The sequence below is a fragment of the Echinococcus granulosus genome (assembly GCF_000524195.1).
Source record: "Echinococcus granulosus chromosome Unknown EG_S00008, whole genome shotgun sequence".
Classification (NCBI taxonomy): domain Eukaryota; kingdom Metazoa; phylum Platyhelminthes; class Cestoda; order Cyclophyllidea; family Taeniidae; genus Echinococcus; species Echinococcus granulosus.
Genome location: NW_020170388.1, coordinates 1422271 through 1440586, shown reverse-complemented (window position 1 = coordinate 1440586; position 18316 = coordinate 1422271). Strand labels below are relative to the sequence as shown.

General features: G+C 37.9%; 1 protein-coding gene across 1 annotated transcript; it reads left to right on the top strand. All coding sequences in view use genetic code 11, as the record gives it.

Annotated features, from left to right (window-relative positions):
- Window positions 1-1891: 1891 nt before the first annotated feature.
- EGR_02003 (hypothetical protein) lies at window positions 1892-17267 on the top strand (the record flags this gene model as incomplete). The annotated part of the gene is made up of 3 exons (XM_024491252.1): window positions 1892-2808; window positions 8469-8857; window positions 16927-17267. The coding sequence occupies 3 exons, from the start codon at window positions 1892-1894 to the stop codon at window positions 17265-17267; spliced, it is 1647 nt and encodes a 548-aa protein (XP_024354395.1).
- Window positions 17268-18316: the final 1049 nt, after the last annotated feature.

Here is an 18316-nt window from a genome sequence, read left to right as displayed (position 1 = left end):
AAAATTTTAACTTTTTCTCTGAAGCAATAACGTGAATTGGATCCCAAAATCGCAAATAATGTCCCTTTTCCATTGAGTGTAAGAACTCTAACGTGACCGAATCTCGTCTATTGGGTTGATGAAGGAATACTCTTCTTCACTGAAAGAACCTGTGAATTTATATGCATTAAAATATTTCTTCGTACAAATCAACCATCACGGGTGGAAAAGGCAATTAGCGCGAAAAAACATTTTTGCATTCCACCACCCTCTTGGTAGTTACAGGGTCCAAGAACGGTGGAGACGCTTTTGTATTACTTTCTTGACCCACTGGAAAGCAAAATATCTACAAAAAGTTATTTCTTTTTAGCAGGAAGAATAGTTCCAAAAAGTTGATATCCAGGACTTAAAAAAAATTTCTTGAGTGAATTTATTGTTCAAATCTACACGATATATCAGCACTTTACTGTACCCTATAATATTCGACCATTATTGGATAAAATAAAATAATTTTCAGGACATAAGTCCCAGAAGAGGACAAGTCTTTTCCATCTTGATAAATTTATAAAATACTAATTAAATGTTCAACAGAGAAGAAGGACTCAGGCTAGCCCCATTAAAAGAGTGTCAGTGGACGCGTATCGTGTGGCTAAAAAGAAAAGACGAGGGGACCTGAAAGAAGTAAAAGAACGGGTGTTTACTGGCCCAGATATCTTTTTAAACATTCCACAGGGTAGATATTTACGTAAAATTTTGAAACTGTAGCAACGCCAATTTCACTTTCACTTACAATGTAGCAATTACCACTTCGGCTTTAAGTGGACCAGTGAATACCCTTGCATAAAAAGTAAAGTCATTTTCTGTTGGTCCTCTAATAAAAAATGCTGGTATTTTTTGCCTGTGTCCCTTTATTTTTTAACCACCTCAATGCGGAAGTACTTTTTAGTCGTGGGTGTTGGAAAGGATATAGTGGGAAGGGGTAAGATGTACCTTGATAGGGGAAGTTTCCGCGCAACCACTGGGTGTAGTTTCTGGCAAAGGTGGCAGTAAGAGAATTAAAAATCTTTTAAGCTATGGGCGCAAGCACTGTTTTAGCCAGAACAGAGAGTTGAAACTGCCAATCACTTGCCAGGAGATTTGTCCGCTTACTTATTAAATAGAGGAATGTTAAAACCGACTCCATTAGAGGACTTAGCTCAACGCTCATCAACCAAAGTACTTGTAGAGATTTTTTGATAAAACTAAGGGAGGATACAGTATACTGCCTGATAACTAGACAGATGGGTGTTAAAATTTTGGCAAACCTGTGGTAATTTTGCAAATATCACTGGACAATTTCATGATAGGGAGAATTCGAGGATTTTATTTTTGAATTTTTCATAAAAATATACGCGGGGCAGATTTCTAACGCTAAAAGAAGCTTTTGTAAAATTTCGTCATATCTTAACGCTTAATTCAGTCTAAAAAAATGTATACTTTTGACAATAAATAACCAAAATGTAACAAAATGAGCCCATTACGGAATCATTAAACTATTGTTTGGTTAGGGATAATTAAAAAAAGCTCCAAGAATAATTGGTTTTTAATCTTCTACTGCCAATAGCATCATTTTTATTAAAAAGGGCTATTTTTATTTACTTTTTACTCACGTTGCTATGGTGACTTGATTATTGTCGAGTGGAAGTGGTCTAGATCGGTTTTTAAATTGAGCGCCAAAAAGTCTTAAGAATAGTCAATGTTTTTTCTGTAAAAGGCAAAAGCCACTTTGCTATTTTAAGGATTTCTTCAAAAATGTGCTACTTGGGTGCTAAAAAGCTAAAATAATGGACCCTAGACATGAAAGCATTACTCTCTATTTCCTCTATTCATTAAGGTCTTAAAATTCACAAAACTGACTCCGCGACATGCAGGCATGTACATGTGCAAGGCGGAGGCACCGAATCCCGTTTACCACGCACCTACGCCAATCGATCAGATCACTCAAGCCCTTTTCTCCCCTCCCAGCACCGCTTCATCCACCTCCTCCGCCACCTCCACATCCACTACCACACCAAACCCCTTCGATCCCTCCGTTGACAGCGGTATCAACACCGAATTTCTAGTCCAAGTGCAACCTATCCGCCTTATTGTTTTCTCACGTCCTCGAATGCTTCCTGGCAATCCACGACTGGTCAACACCAACCCATCCACTTCCCCTCCACCGCACAACTCCTGGACAACACGAGGTCGTTTTAACAACCACATGCGTTGGCGCCGAAGCAGTGAGACATCCTTACTTCCTTCGTGGGCCTACGCTAATCGTCCAGTAGCCCGAGAGGGTGAAAAGATGGTTCTGGAATGTGCGGCACGTGGGAATCCACCTCCAAAATTGATCTGGTTTAAGGGAGGAGGTGGCAGTAATCTACCACCCCCGGAAGGTCTTGCCTTTCTAAACGATGTAAATTTCGACGTAGGAATACGCGAGGCATTAAATTATCTCCCACTGACAGAAGCAACGAAATATTTGGGCACAAAGGTGGCTGAAGATGATCAACTCTTCCCAGCCATTATGGAAGCTCCCGCAACGAACAATCTGTCTGACGTGAAGCCCCTGACAGACATTGAGGGTGCAAATTTGACTCCGAGGGAGAGTGACTTCACTGGAACCCGACTGGACCGATTCTCAGTGGAGGCAGGATTAAGGAAAGATGATACTGGCGTTCCAGTGATTGCGGTGTCTAGACTGATTGTTGACGATTTAGGAGTGTCTGATGCCACTAGGTATACCTGTCTGGCTCAGCTGGATATGGAACCGCTTGGAGGACATGGAAATTGGACTGATGTTGGCAGGTTAGCGAAGGTCCTTAAAAAACCGAAAGATTGAATTCCAAATTGATGGCGTTAGCGTACTACTTGTGATTACATAATTTATATGTTCAATTAAATAAGTGGTCATAGATCATAAAAATTTGATATATCTAAAATTTTTGGACAAGCATTAATATTTCTTGCTTAGGGTTACCCAGCACAACTTCATTTTCTGCTAAATCTCCCTCCTAAGGTTAAATTTACTCTTCTCTGCATGGGAATTACGTATAGGTACCAAGTATTTCTTTTTAAGCACAAAGAGGAGTAAGATTTTCTGCCCAGAAGCGCAGCTTGGTAATTTCTCTATTTTTTATCTAAAGATTTGATAAAATGTAACTACTGAGATTGTTACTTTAACATCGGATCGGAAATTGTTGCAGTCTGATTAAAGTCTTGTAAAACCACTTTTTGACCGTGAGATATGCAAACGGACGTATTTTCGGACACCAAGTTGATCATTTGACATTGAAGCTATATAACATGTCCTAGGATATCACAACCCCAAACTGAAAATGAACTGAAACATTTATGAGAAGAAGATGCTGTTTAGCTACCATCAGGCAAAGTAGTGATTTAAGCAATAACAGGGGGGTGGAGAAAATATTTGAATTCGTTGCAATACATCACCCTTTTTTAAAAATGGAGAAGAATTGATAATTAATGGGATATATTCAGCAGGTTATAGAAGATCGTCATTAATAAAGCAGGTTGCAGCGAAGTGATGGGACCTAGTTTGTCGTCCACAAAGGAGTAATTTGATTTTTCGTGGCAAATGTAGCGCCTGAGTCTGCCAGAAGCGCCGAGAGGCTATCATCGCGGCCTGCAGACCAACCCGTAGAGAGAGGCACAGGGTGTAACCCCTGGAAATTGCAGTGTCCACCGAGCTAAACTAGTTATTGCATCACTGCAATAAACCTGGTGAATCAGTGCATATGTGATCACTTTAACTTTTTAGACGAACAGCCGTTTTTATATGTCGCGCGTCGTATATCTGTGACCATGTATAAAGAATTCTTAAAGAATTGTAGACAGCAAGAGGTTTTGGCTGAAAAAAGAAACAAACTAATTCGCTATTTTTTGGAAGCAATCACCTGTAGGATATACAACTGCAAAATACCAACAACCTACCATGCCGATAGTTCCAAATGACGAAGAATAAAGTGGTTTAGTAATGGTCCTCCTCCAAGCAGAGAATGAAAGTGTAGTTACACTGAAAATATTTGCCTACTTTAAAATAAAATTAGTGATTTTTAGAGCAAAGAAAGCAATTTTATGGGTAATTACCCAGCGCTACATATTTCCTTCAAAACTAGAGCAGTTGTTGGGCAATTAGAGAATAGTCTCAACAGAAAGATATTTTTAATCTGCTGCTGAATTTTACTGCTCGATTTTTCAACTATACCTTCTGCCTACTAAAGACACTAGTTGGTTTTGAAGAAGGCGGGCAAAGTGGGAAGTTATAAGGCAAAGCCAGGTCTTTTAAGACACAATGAAGTTGAGTTTGTCTGTCGAATTGCGAATCACATAAAGTTATTTAGTTCTATATGTTAGCAAACTGGTTGACTCACTTTGACTATGGATCCTAAACATATAATAAAGAATTGATTATGTCTAAAAAATGTTTAAGCTTATCCGACATGAAAATACGTCCGATTAATCCCCAGTTTTCTACTGTGCTTTCCTTTACTTCTTATATGAGTCATGAAAACGCCTCAGTGTTAATTTTTTTCTGTGTGCAAAATAAGAAAACGAGTAAAATGCCTTAAAGGGTAGAAGACAACAATTCCAGGCAGTAGTAAGTCGAGTCGTTTTTTTAAGCTCTTCCGCTTTCATTCACCCCTTCCTCCACTGAATACAAATGAGGGCTTTGGTTTTGACTGTCTTTTCAGACGTCAAATGAGCAAAGTATGAGAAGGTTTTGCCATAACCAGCATGTTAGTTTGAATCGGACTAAGCAGAATGACACCACCTTTAGTTTAACTATCCACTTGCTAGGAAGGTATAGTAGACAAAAGCGCTTCGGCGTTTTTCTACAGGGGGACAGAAATACTGCTTTTGAAAATTCGTAAATTTCTGAAAAGCATTGTTTTGTCATCGGTATAACTTTTATTTACAAGTAGGAGTTGTATCTTTGTAAAACCTTTTTGAGTCCACCAAAAGTGGGCTCTCTCTGTTGTCGGTAAGTAGTTTTGTATCCATTCCAGTTGTTCATCTCCAAATACTCATTTTTTTTGGAAAACCATAAATTCAAAATTTAATGTAGGTTGTCATTGTTTTATGCAAGGGTAATAAATAGTCCACCTGGGTGGAAATTTTCCCAAAATTCAGTGCAACACTACATGGCTAGAATGCAGTCATTGGCTCTGAGATGGTCTGTTCATGATCAAGTCTGAATTTAGCTGTAAATGCTTTCCAATTTTTCTGTTCTGCTGGCAAAATCTTATTAAATTAAACGAAATTTGCTTATATGTTTTTGAAAAAGACCCAAAGGTAGTTTTTTTGTGCACCCAACCTCCTCCATAAATAGTAAGACTGGCGTAAATGCGATCTGACAGTTAGAGATGACACCAACATCATAGTCGAGGGTAAAACTTTATCACGTGGTCAAAACACAACCTCAACTGGAAGTATTGTTACACAAAAGTCGGCAAAATTAAAACATATTTGATCCTGTATTTGCAGTAACTTATTTGAAAAGACCCCAGCTGCGCCGTTCATTACCGCTTTGTCAGCAAAAGTGGTCACAAACTGATCCCCACTTGGGCGCTTGCATTAGGAAATGCACCTCTTCCAACAAAAACCGCTTAAAAATGCAAATTTTGGTCTTCGAGTTTAAAGTATACTCTTTAATCCGTTAGGTTACGTCTAGTCTGTTCAGTGTCAGAGATGTCAATGGAACCAAGTTAATGGGGCAAACAGCCCGAACAAGCCCCAAGATTACTTCTTGATCTTATGCCATTAATTGCAAATATTATCCCTAATGCTCGATTTTTCATTTTTTAACTTATTTTTCACATTTGAGTGTTATCTTTGAACTGCCTAGAATGATTTTCTAACCAAAATGATCACTGTTCCTACTATTTGAAGGAGCTAATTTCGGTGTTGATATCATAAACTTTAAGAGAATCCCAACAGCACTAGCAGCTTTGTTATTTCGAAAGATGTGTCATTTTTACCCCCAAAACATTTTCCAATCATTCAACTTTAAGCACGAAATCGGCTTTGCTTCCTTATAGGATGGTTTAGTCATCTGTATATCATTTCTCAGGCTTCCTTTCTTAGGCAATAGGAAATTCTAGTATTTTTCTGTATTTTTAAACATTTTAAGGCATGATAGAGTCCCTGGCAGAAAAGTAGTTTTACTTTTAATATATTTTCTGCCACCACATTTATGTTGTCTGCAGCAATGGCTTTGAGGAAAATATTTAAATACAATAAAGATGCTGAAATTTCTGTAACCATTTAATTTGTTCAAGAGGAGTATCTGTGGATTGCAGGAAAATGTCATTCACTTCATACCAACAAGCAGACCTCTCACCTCACTTTGAATGCCACGAAGGAATAAATCCTTCTCTATCCTTTTTATGCACGGTTCTCAACGATTAAAAGACTCACTTTTCCACTCACAGATTTTAACTTTAGACTATATAGAAGGGAATGTTTTCAGATTTGCTAGTTTTTGATTATAAGAGGTGAAATTAATCACGCTGTGTTTGGACGAAGTCATAAATTCTTGTCAGAAATCTTGCTTTTATGGTCCCTTCAAAGTTGAGTGAACAGTGGCACTCATGATTAGCTCTTTCAGTCTTCTATTAAGAAAATAATTTCAATGTCTATACCCACTGCTTGAAAGAAATACTTTATCGCATCCGAGTTAGGGGGATTCGCCCTGCGGAAATCACCGACAGGTGAGTAGCACAATCTGGTTTTGACACTGTTCATTCCCACAAACACTTTTTCACCTTATTAGCCTTGTAATCAGCTTTATGCATTCTCAATAAACGTAATTTTGCTTTAATGATAGAAGAAGTACCTTTATTCCCTTTTTAAAGTCCTTGCAGACAAAAATCCTACTTAGTATTAACTCGCCTTTTCAGTCTCTCTTTTCTTTCGACTTGATGCGGGCGACTAAACTTGCCACCTACAATCACAAAATCACAAAATGAAGAAAAATATCTTTATCAAGTGTTTAAAAGACCCTTAAAATTGTTTTAGTTTCATATTGCTGATAAACTAGTGTTATATCTCGAGTCTTCAGTGAAGTCGAAAGAATTCGTGGCCTTAGGGCAGAGCTGAGGGGCTAATAGTATGGCCCGGAACCATGCCGCTTAGCAGAGATGCAAAAGCAGAGCCTCAAGTGTTGGCAAAACCAAAATGAGAAGTTTAATAAACAAGCGAGAGAGAAACCAACGATTTAGTACATAAAATTAAAGCTATTTTGTAAAATTTAAAAGTTTAAAACCACTGATTAACGATGGGAAAAGTCTTCAGCAAATAGTAGTTGCAAAGTTGACTTATTCATTCCCTTTGTTGTGAAAGAGGCAGAGCCTCTTTGTTACCAAGGCTACATAAGAAGGTCTCACTTTTTCAGCACTTACGGCCCTACATACACAAAGCCTTAGACTCCCAGGTGAAAACGTTAGGCTCCGAAAAATCCACTTTTTATCCTTCCATATTAAAACATGGCTAACTTTGACTGCCTGAATCCATTATTTATATAGAGAGGCTCACTGACACTCAGACGTTGCTCTCGTCTTATTAGCTTAATTTGGTAGGAAACCCATATCAAAATTCTTCATTTTTCTTACCCTCTCCCTACTAAAAAGAAAGTGCATTTCGAAAAATTTTCTCTCGAATAGCCCAATTAATTTGGGGAATGGGAGTTTAGAGACGTGTCTTTTTGTTAATAAAAACCGCCTGAAATGGAGCTGCATTTTCACCTTGAAGGCAGTAACCGAATTCTAGGGGTACTTTTAGCTAGTTAATGGCAAAATCTTTTTTTAAGAGAAATGCTTTAGGTTTCGCGCTAGTTAATTTAATTTGTTTTTGCCTAAGCGAAGGCTACTTTGAGTCTTTTCTCTTAATTAATGCACCCTTTAAAGCTCGACTTATCTACAGCGCAATTCCATTATGAAAGAGAGTTTTGTGCGAGAAACCAGGAAGGCAAGAACCACTCACGTAAAAGTAAACGCGGTTAATTGGTCAAAATGACTAAAAATTTGTCTCTTTGATGAAGAAGTTGGGTGCTCTTTGGCATTCTATGATATAGGAGACCTTAGTGGTATACTAGATACACCGGCGCGAATATCCAGTTCCATGCATATGAGGGATATAAACCATCTCAGGGTTGGAAAACACCTATTCCGTTTTTAGTAATTTCCTTAATCACTGAAAACTTAAATTGCTTTCTAATTATGATAGTTGTTGGCATACTTGTAAACATCTTGACGTTGATGACTTTGCATTAAAAGAATATGTAGACATGCATGAAATGAAGTCCCTCCTGCCCCTTTTACGAAAGAAAAACATCACAAAAGTGCAATCGAAAGACATCAAACTAGCATGTACCACCTTTTCCCTGCAAGATAAGCACAAGATCAAGGGCCATGAATTTCATCCTCTAATTTCATATTTAATTGTAGTCTTTTGCCATCAATAATCCTACTGCCTCAATTCGTGGCGGCTGGCACGAAACTCTACGCGACAGGAAATCCGGGCGAAAACGCTACACTGACTTGTGAGGCTCTAGGCGGTCTTTCAATTCCTGGAGGACTCCAATTAACTCTGCTTAGAGGATCGGGATTGAAGGAGTTGGCAGAACAAGCCATCAGTGCAAAGGGCTCCCTTCCTCCATCGACATTGATTTCGGACAGCCCTGTAGAGTCGTCAACATTTGCGGAAGAACGAGAGAAGCTACCGTTCAGCGAGCGAATTGAAACAATTCTGCCTGATATGGATCCGCGGTATCACCTCATAGCTGGGCCTGATCCCAAAAATCCTTACGCCGCGATGGTGCGATTAACGATAACTAGTGAGTGATGGGTAGTAAAAGCACCTTTACCATAAGATGTGTTAAGGATTAATAACATGTTTATTCTGGTTCTTAAGGCAGCAGAAAGTTTCATAAGCATCCTATATTGTATGCCCGAATTTGACAAATTCTGAAGACTGCTTACTGAGCTATTTGAGGGAGAGTTTAAATTCTTGCCTTCAGATAGCTAGAGGATACTTTAAAAGTCGCGCTGTTTGTCATTTAAAATCCGCCAGCTTTTTAGTTGCTCGAAAGAGGCACAATTCACAGTTGAAGCCACTCAACGGAAAGGAATAAAAACTGCAGTAAACCACTCTCTATTTAATTTACAAAATGTTTAGATAAGTACAAATTGGCTCTATTCATCGCTTACCATTTAAGGTTGATTTCTTGAAGGGATGGACGTAACAGGAATGGATAGCAAGCAGTATGTGCCATGCATGTCTGCGTATTTTGGAAACATTTTTCTGAATACCTTTGCGGGTCTACTGCGGTCTTACACGTCACGTAAAAGTAGGATTTTTGCCGGAAAGTGAAAGCATTCGGAAGATTGTGGAGGTCTAAAATGAGCGTTATATGCCCCTTTAGAAATTACTTTATCCAAATTCATGAAATTAGAACCAAGTCGCACATTCTGCTGAACCTTGCTGCGCTAAATGCGTTCCTAAATTTGCTCTACAATAAATATAAACCTCTCAAAATTGGGGCTAGAGAGAAAGCAAGTCAATCAATTTTCCTCAAAGATCGTTTTTCCCAATGCTTTGAAACCCTTCACATCAAGTTCTCCAAAGCCATCGAGCATCAATACACCTGAGCTATCAAATCCAGTATGATTGCCAAATCTATTTCTTTTTTACGCAATGAGACAGACTTCAGTTTGTTCTCCTTTTTGCATGTTGCCAAAGTTCATGCACATATTACCTCAAGTCAATTTGCTGAAAAAAGTCTTCCTATATTTCAGTAGAGATGACTGGCTTTTCCGGATTCCTCTCATGATTTAAAGGAATTTTGATTTTTTAATTCCAATTTCGACTAATTTTTACCACTTAAAACCAGACACTAAGTGCAATTGAAGTGCTCAACAAAAACACTTAAAAAATACGTGTACAGAGCCTCCTCTTCTGAAGAAAAAAAAACTGGTTGAAAGATGTCCTTCCTAACGAACATAAACTCATCAGCAAGGCAGAAGAGTATCATTACCAATTTTAATGGCCGTTGGTGGAATGAAATTCTGTGACCTGAAAAAGGCTAAACCTCGCCAGCGCACAAAAAGTGGGAAAATTCATACTAGTTACTTTCAATTTGACCAATTTTGCTAAGCCTCTGCCAAAATACTTTTTCTAAAGGCGCTACAAATTTGGAACACAAATAATGACGATTATATTCCAAATTATTTTGGCCATAATTTATAATCCGCAAATCCGACTTGATTTTAAGCGTATAATTAGTGCTTAAATCTCAATTCATAAGTGACCGTTCACCTGATGAGTAGGGGTTTATGTGGTGTTTAATAATTTTGATTGACTCTTTTTAAAAAAATTTTAGGAGGATTCACCTGTTTAAAACCCCAACTTCAGTTAATTTATTCAAGGAGGAAAGATCCTTTTATTATAAGAACTTTAAATGCCAAGTTTTAGGTGTCCCGCCAGTTTTTGCAAGCATCTCACTTGTCATTTCGAATTTCCAAGCAAGTATTTTCAACCATTGGAGACCAAATTTATGCTACATTTAGTTTATTCCAAAAAACATTCAGACGGCTTTATTTAGAACGTAAAATTACATCAAGTACTGCATTTCATTGTGCCAGGAGTGAAACGCAACTGTTGTTATTACAAAAGCAATCTGGCGTTCAAATGAATCGGCTTTTTAGTCGAAATGCCTTGATATAGAGCTCGTTTTGGCCACTATTTGAATTAAAAGTGGTAAAAAGTGCCCACATATCTATTTACCAGCTTTGTTATAGTTGATATCTTACCCATCCATTCATTTACAAAACATGAGTGATTAAATATAATACATGGAACTTATTCCTCTTAGGGTGTTGGTAAATATAATGCTTCCGAAGACTGGAAGTTCAAGTCCATAAATGTGAGGTATGTTAACCCTCATTGCACTTGCCATTAATATATTAATCTGCCGTATTGATAGCGCTAAGAATAGAACTGATTTAACAGAGCTTTACGTGGATATATATCTTCCTAGAACTAAAAATAACGCCCTATAAGTAATTTTTACAAAAGAATCGCAGAAATTTGGAGTCACTCTCCATTAATTTGGTGACGATTTAGAGTTATTTTATTTAAGCATCATTAAAAATAGCACAGTACATTTTTTTTCGTATACAAGTACCTAAAACATGTCCCACATTTTGTAACAACAGAATTCTGCAAAAGAGCTAATAAATTTTACAAAGAATTCCAACTGACCGTGATTAAAACACTTTTGAAACAAAAAATCTTTCTTTTTATGCCTTGATTTGCAACATCCGAGTCCCATTTGTGTGAGGCTGCAAACATTCCTCAACAGATGGTATTTAACGCATTTGCCCGTTTCCAGGAGGAGCGACTGTGGGTAAGCTCTTTGAGCTTACAATAACGTATGCTCTTGGTTTGCAGAGGAGTTGTCTTTACAATGATTTAATTTTATGGGGCACACGCACAAATCCTGCCCTCCAATTGATTCACGGCCCCATAGTGGACATTTTGAAAGGGAATACAAATTGGCGTATATGGAGAAAAACTTTTGACCAAATTCTTCCTTCTACAACACAAACCACTTCCTTTTAGGATAAAAACTAAGAATATAAAATAAAAAATAATATTTATGTGGAGCTGCAAGAATCTACTTGGCGCTTATAGACCTGTGTGAGCAGTAGAACATTAAAAATTGCAAATGGCATCTGTCGGGTGGGGCTTATTTTAAACTGTGCACCTGTTAAAATTCTTCGTCTGTCTCGTCGTAGTCAAACAAAAATGCCTAAGTTAGCACCACTACTACACTGATACTCACCACCCTAAATAGGTTTGGTCTTTTCTTTTTGATTTTATTTCTGTATGCTGCTGGAAAGCTGTCTCATATTCTGCCAGCTCTTGGCTTTGATGTAGGGCACCAGCCTGAGGAGATAATGTCCAGATACGCACACACGTGTGCGTGTTTCGTCCGAGAGAGCTGAGGGGGCATAAATGATTAATGACTTGCGATTTGTCAAACTTTAAACAATGGAGGAGACCTTTTGAACTGTGAATTACCTAGTTCTTATTTGGGAAGAATTGTAGATAAATGTGGCTGGACGAAGTATAACTTAATAATTTTACGGTAGCAATTGCAAACTGTAAATTAACGTGAGATTTTTCCTCTTTCTCGCTTTGGATTCCTCCCTAAAAGTTAATTAAATAAATTATAAATAACTAATTAATGGTTGACTTTTATTATTTAGTGCATTTTGTTTCCAACTCTGATATAAGTAATAGCGGAGAGAAATGATAAATGTATTGAATGAATGAAAGGTTCAGAGTTGTTAAATTGCGTAGGCATTGTCTTCCTTAGCCCAAAAGTCAAGGGATTTGTGATTTTGCCCATATTCTGTACAAGGCGCAAATAGGTGAATAAACTCATTTATTTGTAATACTTTATTTAGTTTTTCAGCTTGTAAATTGTACACACCTTGACAAACAATAAAGACCTGGGCCTAGGTGCTGGTAGTATAGCCAAAGAAGTCATTATACTAGTTTAGTAAAGGGTTCGCCTATGTACAGAAGGTCTGAGAGGCTGCTGGCATAGCCCAGAGACCACGCCGCCCCGCGGAAGACCAACGATGGGACCTATGTGCCTACGTGTCCCAAATGAAGACTTAATTAAGCAAAGTATTACACAGCCCATTGCTCCCATTTTGAGTGTTGTCTCCGGAGCTCTTCATTATCAACCTTTCTCTTCGAACAAAACTACGTAGTTGATGCTGTAAGAAAAGCACCCACGAATCAGCCACACCAGTCAACAAATCAGCGCGAAATTGGAAAGACATTTGCCCGCAAAATCACTACACCCTCAGCAATTCCGCTAGATCTGAAATTTTATTCCATTTGGGAACTACATTGGCTATCTCATATGTCTATAGCCAATTGGAGAGCACTGAACTAAAGGCAGTTGTTTAATAAAAGACAGGGCTTTAAAGTAATTTTGTTGGAGTTAGGGATTTGCATCTGTTCCTCCCTTGCCACTTTGTTTTCACTGCAGTGATGCCAACCATTTCTATCTGCGTTTAATCCAGCTAGTGGAGAGGTGGAGGGGGTGACGCGTGTTCATTTAGCTAGCATCTTTATCAGGTTTAGGAATAGTATCGGTTCACTTGTCGATAGCATTCCTCCAAAATATGGGACCGAGGTGGTCGACTGTGGTAAACATTAATTACAACCTTTTGTTAAAGGGTGTCACAGATTTGCCCATCCACTGCATATGGCCTTCATCCATTCCGTTATTGTTTAGCATTCAGTAATCGAAATAGAAGTAGTTGACCTCTCGGGTAGGGTTTGCTTTCAGCTGCCATCTGTGTAGCGCATCGAGTCTTCCCAGAAGTCATAAGAAGTAATAGTATTATGGCAGAAGATTTACTACCCACATACGGAAGGGCTAAGAAGCTACTGGCATGGCTCAAATGCCATGTAGCCCGACAAAAGTACAATGTTGGAGCTATCAGTCCTCACAAAACCAAAATGAAGAGCCAAGTTAACAATCAAGGCACAACAGTAATTTAAAAATCAGTTTAAAACTTATAATATTTTTCAAAAAAATCAAACTTTCTGCAAAAGTGTTCTCAAATAATTCACTGCCGCAAAAATTCCGCTAAACATTTGGAAAAAAGTATTAAATATCTTTGCTTTATTAATTGCTCCAACACTTAGGTGCTAAGTTCGCAAGCATCAAAACTCAAGACACTTGCCCTTTGTTTGCCGTGAGCATCTGAATTCATATTAACAGAAACTTGTTTTAACTGATTCTTTTCATCAATGTTTCGCGCTTAGAATTGTGTCATCCGATTGTCATTTGACGTCATTGTGGTTAAATTAATCAAAGCTGCTTTTGAACCACTGGAGTGGAAATTATTTTTAAACAAAGCATTCTCCTCTTTTGATTACTGAAAATCAGATTCTTATTTGTACAATTCGGCTCACCAATCAGATGAGTGTCAACATTGGAGGCCACAATTAGCATCGACTTAATGGCCTGGAAACCATCGAGCTCTCTTTGGTGCACAAATGAATAGTGAATAATTCCAATGAAACCGAATTACAAACCAATTTTTAATTGTTGCAAACAACACTTTCAACAGCAATGAAATTGTCACTATTTATATTTGAATTGGTGTAGCATTCCGAGTCTTTTCCGGATTTGGAAGAAATACTATTGGGGCAGAATGTGTGCTATCAACGTAAAGAAGGGCGGAGGGATTACTGACATGCCTCTGAAGTCATGCCACCCAGCGGAAGTACAGTTTTCTAGCATTAAGTGCCCGCGTATCTAAAACATCGAGTTAAACTAACAGAGTATTACACCAAGGTGCAACTACTGACACATTCATTACCGATGATGGTGATATTGCAACGTTCTACTTCCTGTCTGTCGGAGTCGTCTTAGATGCCTGTAACCGCGGGTTCTGAAAACAATGCTTTCTTACAGCTAGTAGATTTTACTTCATCACATTCTTCTACAAATATTTTGTGTTTATGTTCTTTCTTGTGTTACAATGTTTCCTCAATTAAAAGTCAGAAATTAGCACATTTGAAGGATGCAGCTCGGGGAATAATGTTTGTTGCTCCCAGCCTAGCAGTTTCGCCATCAACTCACCAGATAATTTCATTTAGGGCGATCGGGCTTTTGTGATAGTCGTGAAGCCAAAAATACCAGAAATTAGTGTTGTTAATATATAAGCCTACTTAAGTAAAATTTTTTTATCTATTAAGCAGAGCAGTTTAGATCAAAATTGAGGAACACACAACTGATCTTTTGTTTATATCCTTAGAGAAAAAGTGGATGATCAATTTCTTCTGGTTTAATTAAAAAATCTACACTGGTTTTTTGAATTACAATCAACCAGTCCCGTAATTTCGTCCCTGTAGTTAAGCGCTTTGGCATTTCCATCTCTTTAACGGCGACGCCTTAATCATCGGCGGACTAGGTCCGTTTTCCCACCTTATCATACTTCAATATTTTTTCGGTAATTTACTTGATTTTGTTCTTGTTGAAAAGAATACAAATTCGAAAGCGGGAATGAATTGCAGCGGGATTGCTATGCAAAGTAATTTATCTCATGTACCAACATGTTATTAATTGCCATCCACATGTGTGAGCAAGGGCACTGTCGAGACCCTAACCAGAATAACTAAAAATAAAACCTCATTTCGGAGGTCGTTTCTGCCAGTGAGGTGAGGACACTAGGTGGACAGCGCGTGCGCAAGTGCTGGTAAAGTTCATTTGGAAAGTCTTCATTCGTACCCGTTTTTATCGTTTTGAGTGACCTTGACCTTACAGTGGTCATGCTGATCACTGAAGAGAACTCATTGCCCACACGAGTCAAAAAATTTTCAAGAATATTTGAAAACTAGACGTATAAGTACAAACGCTCCTGCTTCTGAGCAAAAAAGTGAGCAAAAATTGTACGGAGTTGTCTACTACTCAAATCGTTCAGGAGGCTTGTTTATTCTGTAGACGTTTAAAAATATGTTTTGTTTTTAGTTGCCTTGACAAATCGCATCAGTTTCACTTTTTGATTGGATGGAACTTTTCACGTTTTGGGTTGTTTTTCATGGCCTTTTTGTAAGTAAAATTAAGACGTGCATTAAGATATAAAACGAATTTTGAGGAAGTAGAGTACGAAAGAGGAAAGTTCTATTTGTTAATTAGAGGGTGCTAAATAAAACTCTTAAGGCCCAGAGATTCTCCACAACCATTTTTCAAAAAGCTGAGGAAAAGTAGACAGGGCTGGATTTACTCAAAGGTGCTATAATATTTTTGCCCAAATTTTCGAATTCCGCAAGGCAGAATTTTCGTGCAATTTCACTGAGTGCTTTGAGACATAATTTTGAAAAGTGCTGCAAACACTTAATTTGTGGAATTGAGGATGCAGAAATCAACCATTTTGGATATTTTTGCTGAAAACAAGCACTTTTTACACCTGTAGAAATAAATATGTCCTTTCTAAAAATTAAGACGTTTTCATCAAAGCACGTTGATGAGTCCAGCATGAAAAATACGGATTTATACTAAAAATATCCTACAAATTCTAAAAAATCTCTCATAAAGGGAACAAAATCCAGGCAACTGTTATGCTTTGAACTAACAAAGTCTCAGATTACATTTAAAAAAGGTAGATGAATTTCCTGCTGAAAAGTGCTGATTTTTATCTTCAACAACCTTCAAGTACTATGCGGGTAAATTACAAATTGAGTAAGGAACACAACACAATCAAATTCAGAAGTTTAATTATTTTGCTCAAATTTTGTCACAATGGAGAACTTTCGGCAAAAATTCAGTTCCAGAGGGCGAGAGATAAACCCTTAATTATATTGTGAAGAAGGGAAAATGGAATTTCCCATCAACATTGCTTCAAGAATTGCGGTCCTAGTAAGAAACCAATTCTTAAATCGCCGGTGCATAGTTTAGTTTACAATTGAAAAGCCAGGCTACTTCAGCAACTAATTAAAGAGTTGCTTAACCTTCTAATATTTTGCAGTTAGACTAGATGAATTCCTACCAAAATGCATAAATCATTCATGAAGTAGTCCGGAAAAATCAGTGCCAACACATTCTGTAAGTTCTCACACAATACGCGATGGTCGAACCGCCGTCTGACAAAAACAACTCCAATTATTCACCCAGATAACAAAGACGTTTATTGTCCGATTCATTACCATTAGACAAATAAATTTTTGACCTCTCTTTATACTTTAGACTTTGGCATATAGGACCTTTATGCCTAAGAAATGCCTGACCTTTAAAAAATTCTGGATGCAAAGTGTTAAATATCAATTACTTGACATGGGAGCTTAAACGAGCTATTTTTATCTTTAATTAAGATCTTCGGCCAGAGGACAACAACTACTACGTCTGCAAGGCTCAAAGTGGAGACAATTGGATTGCCTATGCTCCTTCACCTGAAAACGCTCTAGGACGTCTCTCGGTGTGGTTTGCACCCCCCAAGGCGGGACCGCCTCCGAGGGAGGGCGTGACTACAACGATGGCACCAGGAGATAGCGAAGGTGGATGGGAGGTGATGTATGGACTGGCTCACAAACCATCAAGGCTAGAATGTCGATCGTTGGGTCAACCACCTCCACAGTGGACATGGACTGGTCCTGCTATTCGCAAAGTCATTGATCCCGTGTCGGCAGGGGAGGTTATTGAAGCTGATGGGTAAGTGACCGACATTTGTGTAGAAGATGGAGAAAAGGCCTTTGGTTTTCTGAAATATTTCTGGTTTAATGCAAAGTTGGCATTCAGGTGATTGGAAGTACTCAATGTTACAGCTAAAATGTTTTTGCTAACAATTCTGCTGTTGTTTGAATCATTAACTTTTCTCTTGTGATGTTGAAAAGAATCGGGGATTCTACTCTGTTTCAGTCAAAGAGGACAAAAGAGAACTATTAGGTGAAATGATGAAAGCAGATGGTAGTACTGAAAAGTAGGGTAAAATTTGCTTTAACGAGAATCATTTTTTCACTTAAGAATTAGTTTGACACTCCTGCACAATCCTGGATTTAAAGGTGGTTATACTTTGCCTCATTTGCTTCATTGATTTTACTTATAAATTTCATGAAAGACAAGTGCAGCTTAATTAACTATTTTTTTTAAAGTTCCTCTGAAGCCTAAAAATGTAATGTATTGTGTTACATTCTGATTCCATAATTGTACTTTTGGTTTGAAGAAAATACAGCACATCTGAGTATCTGCAAAGTAAAACAAACCCTTTTTTAAAGAGTTTCATGTTGTTAAAAAACCTTTTACTCACTTTATCTAAAAATTCAGTTTTTTTACCAGCTTTGAAGGGTTTTGTACTCCTTTTTATAGCAATGGATAATCTCAAAATGCAGTTGAAACGTAATATACTGGAAAGACTTTTCGCAGTCGAATATGCGACTTTACAGGCACCTGATTCGTCTTGTTGTCGTCTTTTATGCTTCTCGCTACGCCACTTCCGCCATATCATCAAAAGTCTTCTAGTTACTTGTATACTATTGCACGACGAGGCGAGCTATGATGTTGTGCATTTGTATGGTCTGCGGAAGGCATCCATATTTCAGTCGTGACAACGCATATTATAAAATGGAGTAGAATCTCCATGCACATTAAGTCTCTTATCAGGCAAATCCATTTGGATAGGAATTTATCTGGAGAGCAGATATGTTCTACTTAGTAATTCCTATTTTCGTACTCCCTTTGGTTAAGGCTAGAAGTGCAGGTGGCAGA